At 37.3% G+C, this 14,190-nt stretch overlaps 1 protein-coding gene across 1 annotated transcript; it reads right to left on the reverse strand.

Annotated features, from left to right (window-relative positions):
- Window positions 1-1,291: 1,291 nt before the first annotated feature.
- LOC117963554 (U3 small nucleolar RNA-interacting protein 2-like) lies at window positions 1,292-13,626 on the reverse strand. The gene is made up of 15 exons (XM_059000227.1): window positions 13,377-13,626; window positions 12,146-12,222; window positions 11,381-11,493; window positions 11,144-11,211; window positions 10,852-10,893; window positions 10,034-10,160; window positions 9,726-9,850; window positions 9,216-9,308; window positions 8,680-8,780; window positions 8,304-8,438; window positions 6,713-6,775; window positions 6,252-6,397; window positions 5,778-5,857; window positions 5,574-5,647; window positions 1,292-3,359 (listed from the first exon to the last, which is right to left on the reverse strand). The coding sequence occupies exons 1-15, from the start codon at window positions 13,455-13,457 to the stop codon at window positions 3,260-3,262; spliced, it is 1,425 nt and encodes a 474-aa protein (XP_058856210.1). The 5' UTR covers window positions 13,458-13,626; the 3' UTR covers window positions 1,292-3,259.
- Between the last annotated feature and the right edge of the window lie 564 nt (window positions 13,627-14,190).

Consider the following 14,190-nt stretch of genomic DNA (forward strand, 5'->3'; position numbering starts at 1 on the left):
TTCCTTCTTTTTTTTTTAAAAAAAGTTTCATTTGAAAAATGAAGTAACTGATAGTAGAAATGTTAAATGTATGAAATGTTTTTAATGTAGATTTTTGTGAACTAGTTTGTGCTTTCTTGTAATTTATGTAAATAAAAAAGGTGATTTTTAATGAATATTAACAGCCCGGCTTTTCTGCAAGTCATTTTCACACATCATCTCTGGTTACCATGTGCCGATAAAAAGAAACAGGAAAAAGGTGACATTCCGAAATTGGAAAATTAGGAATGGGAATTTCAAAGTTTCCTATTTTAATACACAGGGGCCAACATTTTTGTGTATTCGAATACCTGAAATAAAGAATAAAAGGTAAATACGTATGTGTACTACAGCAGACAGCATAAAAAGTGTAAGCCGCTAAAGTTTAAGTCCACTCTCTGGAGGAGCCAGCCAGGTTCATGAAGTGTATAAAAAAATGTCCACGACGAGATTTATTTGTTCAAGTTACTTGGTTTACTCAGTAACCAGTAACCTGTTACTCCATCCATTCACAGAAAGTAAACAACAGATGTTTTACATTGCACTGCAGTCCACAGAGTTCAAAAAACTACTTCCACGCTGTTTTCTCATTAGTCATTGCGTTGTTCTGCTTAGCATTTAATATGTCTTTATATTTATCATAAAGCTAAATTAGCTTTCTAATTTCAATGTTACCAAAGTTTGGCTTCCTTTTCAGCACTTGCTATATCCATTTGTTTACAAATTTAAAGTTAGCTGATGCCGTGGTCCTGCAATCTGTTTCACGACTGCCTAGCAACAGCGGCTGTGTGCAATCATTGCAGAGGAACTCAAGTGGGGGGGTCTGTTAACATTGAAAACAAGACAACAAAAACTGGCAACAATTTCAAACAGAATACACTTCAGAATTCTGCTGGTACAAGCACTGCATGATTAATTAGGGTCCTTACGTTTAATATGCCAATCTCAAACACGCAGGGTTTAACACTTCAACAGGGTTTTGAACACTTGTCAAGCGTCAGCATTTTAAAAGAAGATGCGTTTGCTTCTACTAGTAGCAAATAGAATTTTTTTTTGTGTACTTGAATATGTAATATGCTATTCAATTTTTTTTTTTTATTATTATTTTCCTGTAGTTGTGTATTCTAATACACTGACCCATCCCTACTGAAAATATTAACCAATATCATACAGTTGTAATGGTTCTAGGGTCAGAATGGTAAAAAAACTGGCTACAAAGCCTGGTCCATTATAGGTTAAACAAATGACAGATTCAGTTGGGACACCAATCAAGTTGATTTCACTGTTTATTGGAAGAATGATGATACACAACAATTCTTTACCAGCAGATGTTTAACCTTGAGGGAGAAAATGTAGTTGCCTTTTATACCTTAGTGGAGCTGATAAGCCAAACTCCCTTCAAAAACCCCTTAACCATACACTAATGTGTATTGCACTCTGAGTCTTCATAATACTCAAATAAATGTTTCAGTTCTATATAAGTCTGCAGTATTTACCCAAATTGAAGCTTTTCGCATAGGCACTACTGACAATGCAGCATAACCTTTGGATACTTGGATGAAGCTTCAATTCAAGTGAATTCTGGCTTCAAAGGGCTATTGTAAGGCATCAAAGGCAGATCATGGTGAGAAAGGGAGAGGGAGCAGACAGATTTTAACTTGCCTGTCTGAATCTGGAGGTTCACAGTAAATGGGGTGCAGTTTATGAGAATTCTTGTGGAGCTCTGAGATTTTCTTGAATTCAGCATATAACCTGTATCTTTACTATTACCATTTTTTTTGTTGTTTTTAATACATGAGATAAATATATCTAAGCTTTCAGATATTACTGTGTCTGTTTAACTTTAAAATCTTATAAAATAAGATACATTATGGTAGGATGCATGTCTGTTCTTTAATTTCAAACAGGTGAGGTATCCATCCATGTAACACAATTTTTGTTCCTGGGTAGTAAGTGTTATTTCCTAATTGCTTATGCCTCAAAAGTATAGAAAATGGCTATTATTCCCCACAAACTTTGCTTTTGTGACCAGGACAGTGATATTTTGAAATTTACCTATTTCCAATGAGAAAACGGGCGAATTTGTGTCTTTTCGTTCACATAAAGTCAGAAAAAAAACACAACATATGAATCCAAATTAATATGTATTTATACTAAAGTAATACAAAAATGACTACAAAAGATTTAGAAGTGAGTAGTTTTTCGAGATTTATGATTATACTGTAAATCACTTTCACGAATCAGCCCCCAAATGTAGTCTCCCATCATGTTCTCGTTATACTGTCCTTGGTAGCGGCGTTCAAAGTCCAGTATATCCTGGTGGAAGCGCTCGCCTTGCTCCTCAGAGTACACTCCCATGTTCTCCTTGAATTTATCAAGATGAGCATCAAGGATATGGACTTTGAGGGAAATCCTACAGCCCATTGTGCCGTAGTTCTTCACCAGAGTCTCAACCAGCTCCACATAGTTTTCGGCCTTGTGATTGCCCAGGAAGCCCCGAACCACTGCGACAAAGCTGTTCCAAGCTGCTTTCTCCTTACTAGTGAGCTTCTTGGGGAATTCATTGCACCACTTTATGTGTGGTCTGACGAAGACACCGGCTTTGACCTTTGCCTCAGACAGCTTAGGGAAGAAGTCTTGAAGGTACTTGAAGGCTGCCGACTCCTTATCTAGAGCTCTGACAAATTGTTTCATAAGGCCCAATTTGATGTGCAGTGGTGGCATCAGCACCTTCCGGGGGTCCACCAGTGGCTCCCACTTGTGCTCCCCACAGAGAACTCGGTCCGCTGTGGCCAGTCCCGCCTGTGGTAGTGCGCCTTGGTGTCCCTGCTGTCCCAAAGGCAAAGATAGCAGGGAAACTTGGTAAAACTGCCTTGGAGACCCATCAGGAATGCCACCATTTTGAAGTCTCCTATGACCTTGATGCCATCTCAGAAAAATGCAGATATGTATCCACTTAGGCAGCTGGAACTAAACTGAACTGGTGGGCTTAAGGCCCCTGTATTTATACTACTATTTATATTACTGGAAAGTTCTAGAAGTTACTCCAAGTTTACTCAGCACTGAATCTATCTGGAATGTTCTGGAAAATAGGTAAATTTCAAAATATCACTGTCCTGGTCACAAAAGCAAAGTTTGTGGGGAATAATAGCCATTTTCTATACTTTTGAGGCATAAGCAATTAGGAAATAACACTTACTACCCAGGAACCAAAAAAAAAAAAAAAAATTGTTACACGGTGTTATTTGCCACTTGTTACGTCTTGTTCTGAGTTTTGTTTCTTTAGAGGAATGATATAAAGTCCATTCTTGGCTTCTTTTATTCTCCACCATCTGCCTAACCTGGAAATGAAAAAGGGGACATCATCAGTACACACCAAATAAGCTGGGCTCCTATTAAACTTGTGCCATAAGAGATATTTACGAGTGCATCAATTGTTCCTGCTTTTCCCTCTGAGGCAAGTCAGTGCTTAGTAAAATAACTGTTTAGTTTAGCAGAGAGGCTTGTGTTACAACAGCACCATCTAGCAGGTTAAGGTTTTTGTACATTAAAAAACTTGCGTTGTTTCATTTCACACACCAAATTCAAGAAGGCTTTAAAAAGAGCCACTGAACACAATGTATTTATTTCTTCCTAGATTCTGTTTTTTTTTTTTTTTTTTTTAAAGATAAAACAGGTCGTTAGCCAACCTGGGCCAATTTTACTGTCTGGTATCCAAAAGTAGTTAGTTAGTCTAAATGGCTAAGTTTGTCCAATGCAAGCTACATCAACGCTTACAAGTTGAACACACTGGCAGATTGTCAGGAAACTGCAAAGGAGTCGCTCATTTAGTTGACTGTGTTGTGGAATCCAACGGGTTAAATACAACACCACTTTCAGTTGGTCGCAAGTTATACATTTCATTGTACCAATGACCAGGAGGCTATTGGTATGGTTAAATCTCATTATATTTTTTAAATGAAGACTGTTGTTTTATCATTTCGGTTCAACTGTGGTTCGCCTCTAATTGCAGCTGTTTGGAAGGTTTTGAAACAAACTGCAGTTCAGCTTACACCAGACAAAACAGTGAGAATGTAACGGGAGGTCAACTACCAGGGAGGATAATGAGGGACTCAACCAACTGCCAGTAATACAAAGTGCTGTAGGTCATTTCAGATGCTGTCTCACAGCCAGACTTGCTAACTGTGTTCGACTTACTGACCCCTGCTTAAGAAGATTCAGTGCTGCTTGTTAGTAAGCCATTTTGATTTTAGTTCCGTCAGTCAATCCATCACATTGTCAAAAACGCATGTTGAGGTCCAACAAGGGAAAGCAGACTGTTCATGTAACCTCAACACCAGTAGTGTAGCTGGACAAATATCCCATCTCAGTTTATTATTATTTTATAAAGGTTTCATCATAACAAATGAGTTGCAACAGTTCATCCACCACTTCATAGATTCATTGACCAAAATCATTGTCTACTTGACTGCACCCCCCTAGATATGAGGATCTTTTTCTTCAAAACAAAAAATAAATAAAAAACATCTCCTGTGCCAGTCAAAAACATAATTACCCAAAACAAAGTTCTTCTTTTTTATATCAGTATTTATAACTCAACCTGGAAGCATATCAAATTATTGAGCTTAAAAATCCTTCAACTACATCCTGAAAAGTTCTATTATACCCTGTGTGGCACCATCTTTTAAAAACATTTTTCGAATAAAACTGCAAGAATTGGGTATGAGAAGTTACCGTGATAAGATTTTTTTAAAATACATACAGGCATTATAAAAAGTATAGCATACACAGGTAAATTAATGTCACAATTACATACAGTTGAACGAGGGGAAAGATTTAAGTAGTTCTATCAGAGTCCCACAAAGATTCCGATTTATCTTCACTCCCAAGTGCAATTTGAACCATTTATTGTGAAAGTAGCGTTCATTAATATGGTCCCTTCATTTCAGATCAGATAGGTATGCTGAATTACAAAGCCGAAAATATATTATTTGTTATTTAGTAACAGATGCTGCAAAAGAAATTTCAATGACAAGTGTCAGGTGTTTGAAGGTAATGCAGATTCAAATTTGATTTTTCTTTTTTTAAAATCATCTTCTGAAGATCTCTTTTGACTTCAAAAGTACCTTATGAGGAAGTTCCATATGGAAGATCTATAATTTAATACAGCTATGGCTGAAATGCAGCACGCATGAATTCACAGTTACATTTCAAATGTAGCGTTTGCATTAAAAGCATGATTCCCCTGGGAGTTTCTATTGCTATAAATTCTAAAATAGTCCACTTTGTCTCAGTGTTTATAATGAGATATAATTGGAGGGTCTACATGTGTGTAATAACTGTGAAATGAAAGCTACACATATTAGAACGACTTCTGGGGGGAAAAAAAGGAAAAACAGAATCAAACATTAGACATTAGTCTGTATACCATTCAATGTAAACTACATGTGCCACAATCACTGACCCAATGTCATGTTACAAAAGAATGAAGCCCTTAAATGTTTTTCCATGTAAATTCAAGTTATTTGAACAATTTGTAAAATTAAAATCTGTACCTGTGCTCTTGCCCGACCCCAGCTACAAGAAAATTTCCTGAGTTTGAGAATTTTAGGCTGTTCACAAAACCAGTCTGTAAGACAGAAAGAAAAAATAAATCACAAGTCACCTCAGACATATCATAGGGTGATGTAGTGTACAATATATAGCACCACAACATGGCAAGTAGTATGAGCATGAGTTAGTAGTATGAAGATCCTTACCAGGGGAATACTGAAAAGCGGTTTTAAATTACGGAAACCTTCTCCACATTTCCATAGCTGAACCTTTGAATTGTTGGAACCTATGAAAAAATGATTTCAATGCATTACAGTGCTATTACAAACTAACAAAGCAAAACAAGGCTAAAAAAATCTGCACAACAACAAAAGAAAATCTGGACAGTGTGCTGGGTAATAACTACTGTATAGGAGCAGCTATGCTAATTCTGGGAAACTTCAAATGTATTTAAAATGCAGCAAGAAATTCTCTCCCACTGTTGCTTTGTAAACTAATGTGGACTTGACAGAAAGGCTACCCTTTTACAATGTCAAAAACGATTTTTAATACTGTTTGAAAGAACAAAAAAACTGACACAATATTTAATTGTGAATGTAATTATATTGCCCATGGCTTGAAAAAGCAACACTGATATAATAAAGCCAACAACAAGAAGACAGTCTCACAGCTTGAAGCACCTGAAGCTAGTGTGTCACTATTCTGAAGTGCTGCCACTGAAGAGATCCAATATGGCTGCTCCAGGCCTCCATCCCCATGGCAACCGTGGGCCTGCTTCACTGTGACCAGAGGTTTCTTCTTGCCAACACTCCACACAGCAATAGACCTTGATGGGGTTGATCAATTATTTTAAAATGTCATTATCGATGCAATAGAGTTATGTATATTACATATTCATGTAGTTGTTCTTTTGAGATGCATAATTTATCAGAGCTGAGAACCTGAAAACTAGTATGAAGTCATGAGTGACCTTGTTATTAGTTTTGGAAGAAACAAAAAAAGGAGAGCTGAGCCTCATCAGAGCCTGTAGCCTACTACTTTATTTTATCCTTTTTTTGACCAAATATTTAAAACCCCACAAACATGACTGACGTGTGTCTAAGCTTTTATCATATCAATGAACGAACGTATCAATGCTTACCCATCGTCCGCTCCGGTTACCATATGCTCTTCATTTATTAATTGGATACAGTCAATAGATCCCCTATGAAGGAAATATGGTAGGGTGTTAGTAAGTATGAAAATAACAGCACAAGAATATGTAGAGCCGGGTCTCAAGAACACAAATGCCATGACATGCTGCATACATATACTCCCACTTAATTAAGTTGCATCCATTATCCTGATGGTCAGGCAAATCCATTGGTAGAAAATATAACCATGCCATGAAATACACTGCATGTACCAATGATCACTCGACAGATTATCAATAGCTTTGTTCAGTGGTTATATGCTTCCATATAACAATTGTCACGTTTTGATCTATTGTGATTTGGCCAACATGAAATTCAAGAGGACATTTTAATTCTAATCAGAATCTGGTCACACAGTTGTTACCCACTCTCCTTGCCTGTTCTAGGAATTTCCATAATAAAAGGGAATAACAAACAAGAAAGTCTGGCTGCCCTGGAGCACACAGCGAGCCATGACCAGTTTGTTTTCAGCTCATTCCTCACACCTCTCCTGTAAACCAACACCTTCATTATGTGACATTTTGCTCTGAGGGGAACTCATTAATCCGAGAGCAGCCAAACTGGCAGCTGGAGGCAGGAGACAGACTCAGAACTGAAAGGCTGCGCAGCAGGAACACCTTTCCAACAACCCGAGGTGAGAACACTTATCCACCACTCAACTTTTATTTTCCTGTTTATTTTGAATTACTTACTTTGAATCTTGATGAAAATAAAATGCATTTGATTCTCACACTCACAAAGGGTTGGTTAAGGATTTTGATTATGCTTTGTACTAAATGCATGGTTGTTTCAAAAAGCACACAGCAAACACTTTAAGGTATACAACCCCATTGATGTAGGCAGAGAAGACTAATGTATTTATTTTACAGCTGCAAAGCAAAGAAATTAGAAAGCAGAACCAGGGAGGCGGGGACTTCTAGAGTTAAGAAAGAAGCCACCAGTTGCAGGTTACTGTACATTTACCGTTTGTTTTGTATTTAAAAAAAAAAAAAAAAAAAAAAAAAAAAAGCAAGCTTTGTGTGGAGATGGCTTATAGAAAATCGCATAGCAACATTGCTATTGTTAATTAACGGATAGATGGATGCAGTTTACTAAACTGGAATTACAGCAATATAAATCCGGGCATATTTACTGATATGCTGACACCATTCAGCAGCACCTTTTAAGCCGAGCTTCTTCCAGGTACTGTACAGGTTCAGGTCTGCAGTTCAAGATGCCCTATTATTATTATTATTATTATTATTTATTTCTTAGCAGTCGCCCTTATCCAGGGCGACTTACAATTGTTACACAAGATATCACATTATTTTTATTTTTTTTACATACAATTACCCATTTATACAGTTGGGTTTTTACTGGAGCAATCTAGGTAAAGTACCTTGCTCAAGGGTACAGCAGCAGTGTCCCCCACTGGGGATTGAACCCACGACCCTCCAGTCAAGAGTCCAGAGCCCTAACCACTACTCCACACTGCTGCCCTAATGTACAATATGTGTTTAAACAGGATACGATTATTATAAGAAACAGAAGCAGACTCACTCATGGCCATTAAAAACTAGTTGGGACTCCTCTGCAATCTTCCAGACCCTCACGGTCCGATCGCGACCCCCCGTCGTCACGCAGCGCTCTCTGCTCAGACTGTCCAGACCCGTGATCACGTCCTGATGGCCAAATCTACAGGGAAGAAGTTGTTCAAATAAAGTCCAGAATTGAGCAAAGATGATTTTTTGCCTGTAATAATGGATATTTTTCAAATGCCTAACTGTTCGTGAGGATATGTTCAACCAATAAGCAAACAAAATAAAATAAAATAAACTCCTTGGATATGAACACCACCTAAAACATTAAAAATGCATCTAAAAACTTGATAAGACACCACAGATGTATTCACTGCATTGGATTCTTAGCTACTCACAGTGTTTCCACGTAGGCATTTTCATCAACATTCCACACTTTGATAGAACGGTCATGCGAGGCGCTGTATAACTGGTGCGTACCTTTCCTGAATGATAGGCCCTAGGTAACAACAAACAAGTAGGAACAACTCAGATTATTAGCTTGATTGTATTTATGATAATGATTTCTGCAGGAAAATCGTTTTGATAGTTCAAACATTACATTTGAATTATGACATGTTATGAAGTCTTTACACCTCCCTTAAAGTGTAATTAAGCCTAGTGAAAGCATGATAAATCATAGGTAATCATTGTAAAGAAGGGCAAGGTAAGGTAAAGCATATTAATAAACATGAGAAATGACATAGTATAACCATGGGACAAGTATTGCAAAACTAAAAAAAAATACTGTGCAAAAATAAAAGGGCTAGTAAGGATCACATTGAATTCCAAAGACCGAATAGCAAATGCTGATAATGAGCGTAAAAAATAATGTAAAGGACATTTTAATACTGGGACTGAAGGGCAAGCGTAGAAAGAGAAATGGAAGCCTCACCGACACTGCGTCTCTGTGGCCTGTGAACGTGTAGAGGTGTTTACAAGGTGCTGCTTCCCAGATCATTATTAACTTGTTTCTGTCACCTGTAGCCTAAAGAGGTAAAAAAATAAATAAATAAAAACAACCATTTTTTTTTTATATCCAGAAGTCCCATGGCACCAAAGCTCCTATTTTAAATTGGATATACTTCAAAGGTTATAAGTGTTGTGTTTTCTCCAAGTCCTCAATACTGTATATTAGCTGGGAGAGTTAAGTAAAAAGGCACAGTAGCCAGAAATGTTTCAATTCCAAGTTGTTCTTGATCTTAGAACAGACACACCTCCACATTACACACAGGCTGCTTAAACTAAATGTTGGGGATCCATTTTTAATTGGTCTTTGTTTAGTAAAAATGACAGCGCTACAACAAACAGGCCTGCAATACTGCAAACGATGCAATGCTCGTCCGGTTGATTGATCTCAAAAGCTTAACTATCAAAAGGTAAAAAGCAATGTAGCCTCCCGCACCAGGTATTTGCCATCAGAGGATATTGCCATACAGAGGATGTGTGCCGTGTGCCCAACATGTCTGTCCTCTGTCCCCTTCCTCCCTCCAGGAATTGTGTGAAGCTTCTTTCCAGTCTCCACGTCCCCTGTAGGCATTAAAAACAATCCATTTACACTGAACTAGTGGTTGATAAATAGACTACACACAACAAGACCATTTGCCATTACAGTGACCTGTGTACAGGATCACATTGTTATATGCTCAGATACCAATATAAAATTTACCACAATCACATACACAAACAGATTAGCAAAACGTAAGCACTTACATTTAATAATTGAGCAATCTTTAGCAGCTGAAAAAACTTGCTTATCGTCAGGCGAGATGACAAGACAGGTGATAGGCAGCTGGTGGCCCCTCAGCAAATGGATATCGGCAATATCTGGAGGCTGATACTGGGGAGAAAAGACAGTTAAAACTGTTGGATATAAACAGGCTATTGACCACCTATGATCAATGCGGTTACCATAGCAGATTGCAGTCGCATTTTTAAACAGAAACCCACAAAAGAGCAGGAAAAAAACCCAAAAGAATCCCACTGTGTGAAGGTGTGGGAGCTCAGGTGGTGTATCGAGACAGCTAAAACCCTAATCTCGCTATAATCTATCGAACACAATAGCAGCACTGCTTAAGTACTTTTTATTAAATGGGACCATGTCTCCACAAGGGTCCTGGGTGGCACACCTTCGTATCTATTTGCAGTGTTTTATTTATGTATGTTTTAGTAAATCTAGGGATTCTAATAAATGCTTTGCAGCAATCTGAAGTTGAGTACCCTTCATTTTTCTTATTAGGATTTGTCAGTCAATTGGCCATCTCTATTTTAACAGTTATAAAAATCACTTCAGGATATTCCATGGAATAGCTTCAGCTATTGCAGGGAGCCTCATATATTAAATTGCAATCCTGGAACAGCAGAGCATATACAGTTTTAAAAAGACGTGAAGCCCGATACATTATCCTTTAGTTATATTCCCAGCTGTTGTTTCTGTGACCTGTAATCTGTTCAATCATTTGATTATAATCTGCCATAAGGGATGGGGTTTACATAACACCCAATTATTTTGAAAAAAAAAGTGTACTTACGTCTTTGGCAACAAATCGCTGGAGTTTTCCTCTCTGTTCCAGCTAAACAAAAAATAAGACAGCAATCAATGCATGGTCTATTTCACCAGACAGTCTTCATCTTACAACACATTTTCAATGTCAGTGCTATTTTTTAATCTCAAATCAATGTCATTGCTAATTGTTACGAAGTTAGAAGATACTTTATATTAAAAAAAAAAAGTTTTTTTTTTTTTTTTAGCCGTGTAAACATACAGTATAATAAATAAAATTTGACATCAACTGTAACCACCTAAAACTGATGTGTACATACCACGTCTTCCTGGAGTCTGCCTGCAATTAGATCTTTCTCAAAGTCTTCCACCTCTGCCTTTTCCTCTTCTGAAATGCACACAAATACATGCATTTCAGTACATTAGGAAATTATTTATTTTACAAGTAAGCATTCTTTGGGCTCTTTAAACCACATAATACGCAACCAATTTCTTGACAATGTGTGCAAGTATTTGTACAGGAAAAACAATTGTTCAGCCCTGCATATCTCCCTTACCCTCTTCTTTCAGTTGTTCAAGGTAGAGTTTAGCCAACCGCAACTTCTTCTCCTGGGCGGTCTCCTCAATCTCTTCATCTTCTTGGACTCTCGCTTTCTTTTCCACTGCAGGGCTAAGAAACACAGCACATTAGAAACCACAAATACAATTATTTAATTAAACCCATGCATTAAATAAAAAAGTTTAAAACTGGGGTAAAAAAAAGAAGATATTTTCTTCTAAATGCAATTATTGAGAAAACACCCAATTAGTTCCTAGGAGAATATTCACTAGTTGAAAAGGGTGCCATAACAAATAACTATCTGATACACAGCCAAAGAGTCAGTTGCAAATTCATTTTCTTCCAGATTGATGTGTAAAATATATGTAGCTGGAAGTTGTGCACTGGTGTTAAGGATTCTGACTGACTCCTACAGGTAAGTTGAAACTAAAAGCTCCACAGCTGCTTATGCAAAAGAACAGTCACTGGTCCTCACCCAGCCTCCTTCCTGTCTGTTACATACATACAGCTTTGAAAGCTTCTTGGCGAATAAAGCTACTGGGCTGAACAACTACAATTTCCCCCGACTTACCTCAGGAATCAAATCCTACAGGGTGCACCCTACAGATTCAAGGTTCAATACAACTAGTTTACTGTGCACCTCTACTGACACCACGCAAATTGGAATTTGAGAGATTTTTCCACACCCAAACACAATACAATGAGCACCAGGAGCATTTATTATGCAGCCTCCCTCAATCAGCCATATTAAGCCTTATCATACCTTTCAGGTTCAGAGTCACTGGAGATCTCTTCATTAAGTCTGGAAGTCATTTTCTTGGTGCGTCCATTTGCAGGAGCCTTAAAATGAGGCCAATGAGAAAAGAATAATAAATATAGGAGTTCTGCCACATTCACTCTTCACAGTACTTTAAAAGACATAAGACATGTCCGATATTCTTTGGTGGAATAGTGTACAACACCAAACCATTATTTCTACACTTAATATTTAAGCTGCATACCAAAAAAAGCATCCCATTTCATAAAACATCTAATGATTTCAAGTTAGTTGCTGAACTGTGCTTTTTACATCCACATTTGGTATTCAATGTTAACATAACACCAGTTCTAATTACATTACAGTTCCGCGGCTTTAGAACTGTTTTCACTATTCCATTTCCTTTCTATCATGTTCATAACGTCATAGCATCTGAACACTATAGAGTTCTCCAATTGTGTCCCCCATGCTTCTTTGGCTGTCCTTACAAACGTACCACCAAAAATGTTCCTGTCAGGGCAATGCACTCTGATTGGTTATCATATTATTGTTAATAAAACAATGAATAATCCTCTCCCAACACTGAAACCCTAAACCTAAGGTCAGTATCCTATACTGCAACCATTACACATCTAAAGTAGTTCATGTTTGACAGTGAATAAGCGTCTTTGTTACTTAAAAAAAAAAAAAAAAAAGTAACCGGAGGTGCTGATTTTGTGGCACCGTCCTTTGTAGACACTGCGCTTCTTTGCTTAATGACAGAATGAGCCTATTGCAATTTGCACTTCAATTCACACTTGATGAGCCATCCTGCTTTACTGAAACAGTGGGATAGGTTCATGACAGGAGTTCAATGCTTCCTGTACTGTCCATATACGTTAAGGACACTGACCACTACGAGGACCAATGCAATAGACACAAATCTTAGCTTCTGAGCACCCGTGAAAACAACACTTTGAAACCTCGAAGTGGAACATTTTGGGAAATCAACGCAAAAGACAACGCGGTTAGACTGTATTCATATGTTATGAATATCTGGATTTTGAACACTTTTAAATAATAACTTTAATTTTGTAGCTTACAAATGTTGGTTCCTGGCGTTAAACACAGTGAAGAGAATTTGTCTTTTGTAGTAGATTGTGTACACAGTTACTAATATAAGTGACTTATCATACAATTCTAGGTTTATACTATAGTAATACAAACGCATCTACAGGGCAGCAAATGACCTGCTTACCTTTCGTTTTGTTCCTGCACCACTTTCTGCTTTTTTGTCAGGTTTGGTATTTCCTTTCTTCTTGATGAATAAAGAAGACATGGTGTTTTATTTCACGATTCTTATTTATATAAACTTAAGTCTTTAATTTAAATTATTTACATATAAATATGAATCGCCGGTCTTTACTTTGCTGTTGCAAACTCATCAACACCAGACCCACATGGTTACATCCACGTGCACTCAAACCAAAAATTCTCCAACCACGCCCCATATTATATTACCACGCCCACTGTGAAGATAGATGTACTGGTTGGACAGTAGTGTGTTCTAACACCGCCCATATTGTTATAACACTGACCTAGTCATTTTGGAGCTCCACCTACTGTGAAATAATCTAATTCTGATTGGACAATTTGTGGACACCCACCCTATCGTTTTACACAGCAAGTTTAGTTGTGGCGGACATGTGTGCAAATGTAAAAGGAAACCCTCAAAATAATCTACACGAAACAGAGTTCCGGATTGCAGTAAATAAAATCACAGTTAACCAAATATCTTTGTCCATTTATTTTTTTAAAACAACATCATAAATTTTGTTTCTTTATTTATTACAGTTAAATCGACTTTAAACACTTACTTTATTCATAGCTTGTGGTGACTGTTTCTAGAAACTTTGAAACTAGTTATGTATTATGTAAATTTATATGGAATGCCAAAGACAAATGCCCCGGTATTCTGATATGTATGTTAAATTAATACGTTATAAATAATTACGAGGCAAGAAAGAAGGGAGTAACCCAGGAAATACTAATTACTTGGTGTAAGATATGTG

This window comes from Acipenser ruthenus, chromosome 25 (genome assembly GCF_902713425.1).
Source record: "Acipenser ruthenus chromosome 25, fAciRut3.2 maternal haplotype, whole genome shotgun sequence".
NCBI lineage: Eukaryota > Metazoa > Chordata > Actinopteri > Acipenseriformes > Acipenseridae > Acipenser > Acipenser ruthenus.

Coding starts and splice junctions, on each gene's coding strand:
- LOC117963554 (XM_059000227.1), bottom strand. CDS start 13,457: ATGTCTTCTTTATTCATCAAGAAGAAAGGAAATACCAAACCTGACAAA. Junction 8,781..9,215: donor GCCACAGAGACGCAGTGTCG/GTGAGGCTTCCA, acceptor GTTGTTACCTAG/GGCCTATCATTCAGGAAAGG. Junction 8,439..8,679: donor AATGCCTACGTGGAAACACT/GTGAGTAGCTAA, acceptor TCTTCCCTGTAG/ATTTGGCCATCAGGACGTGA.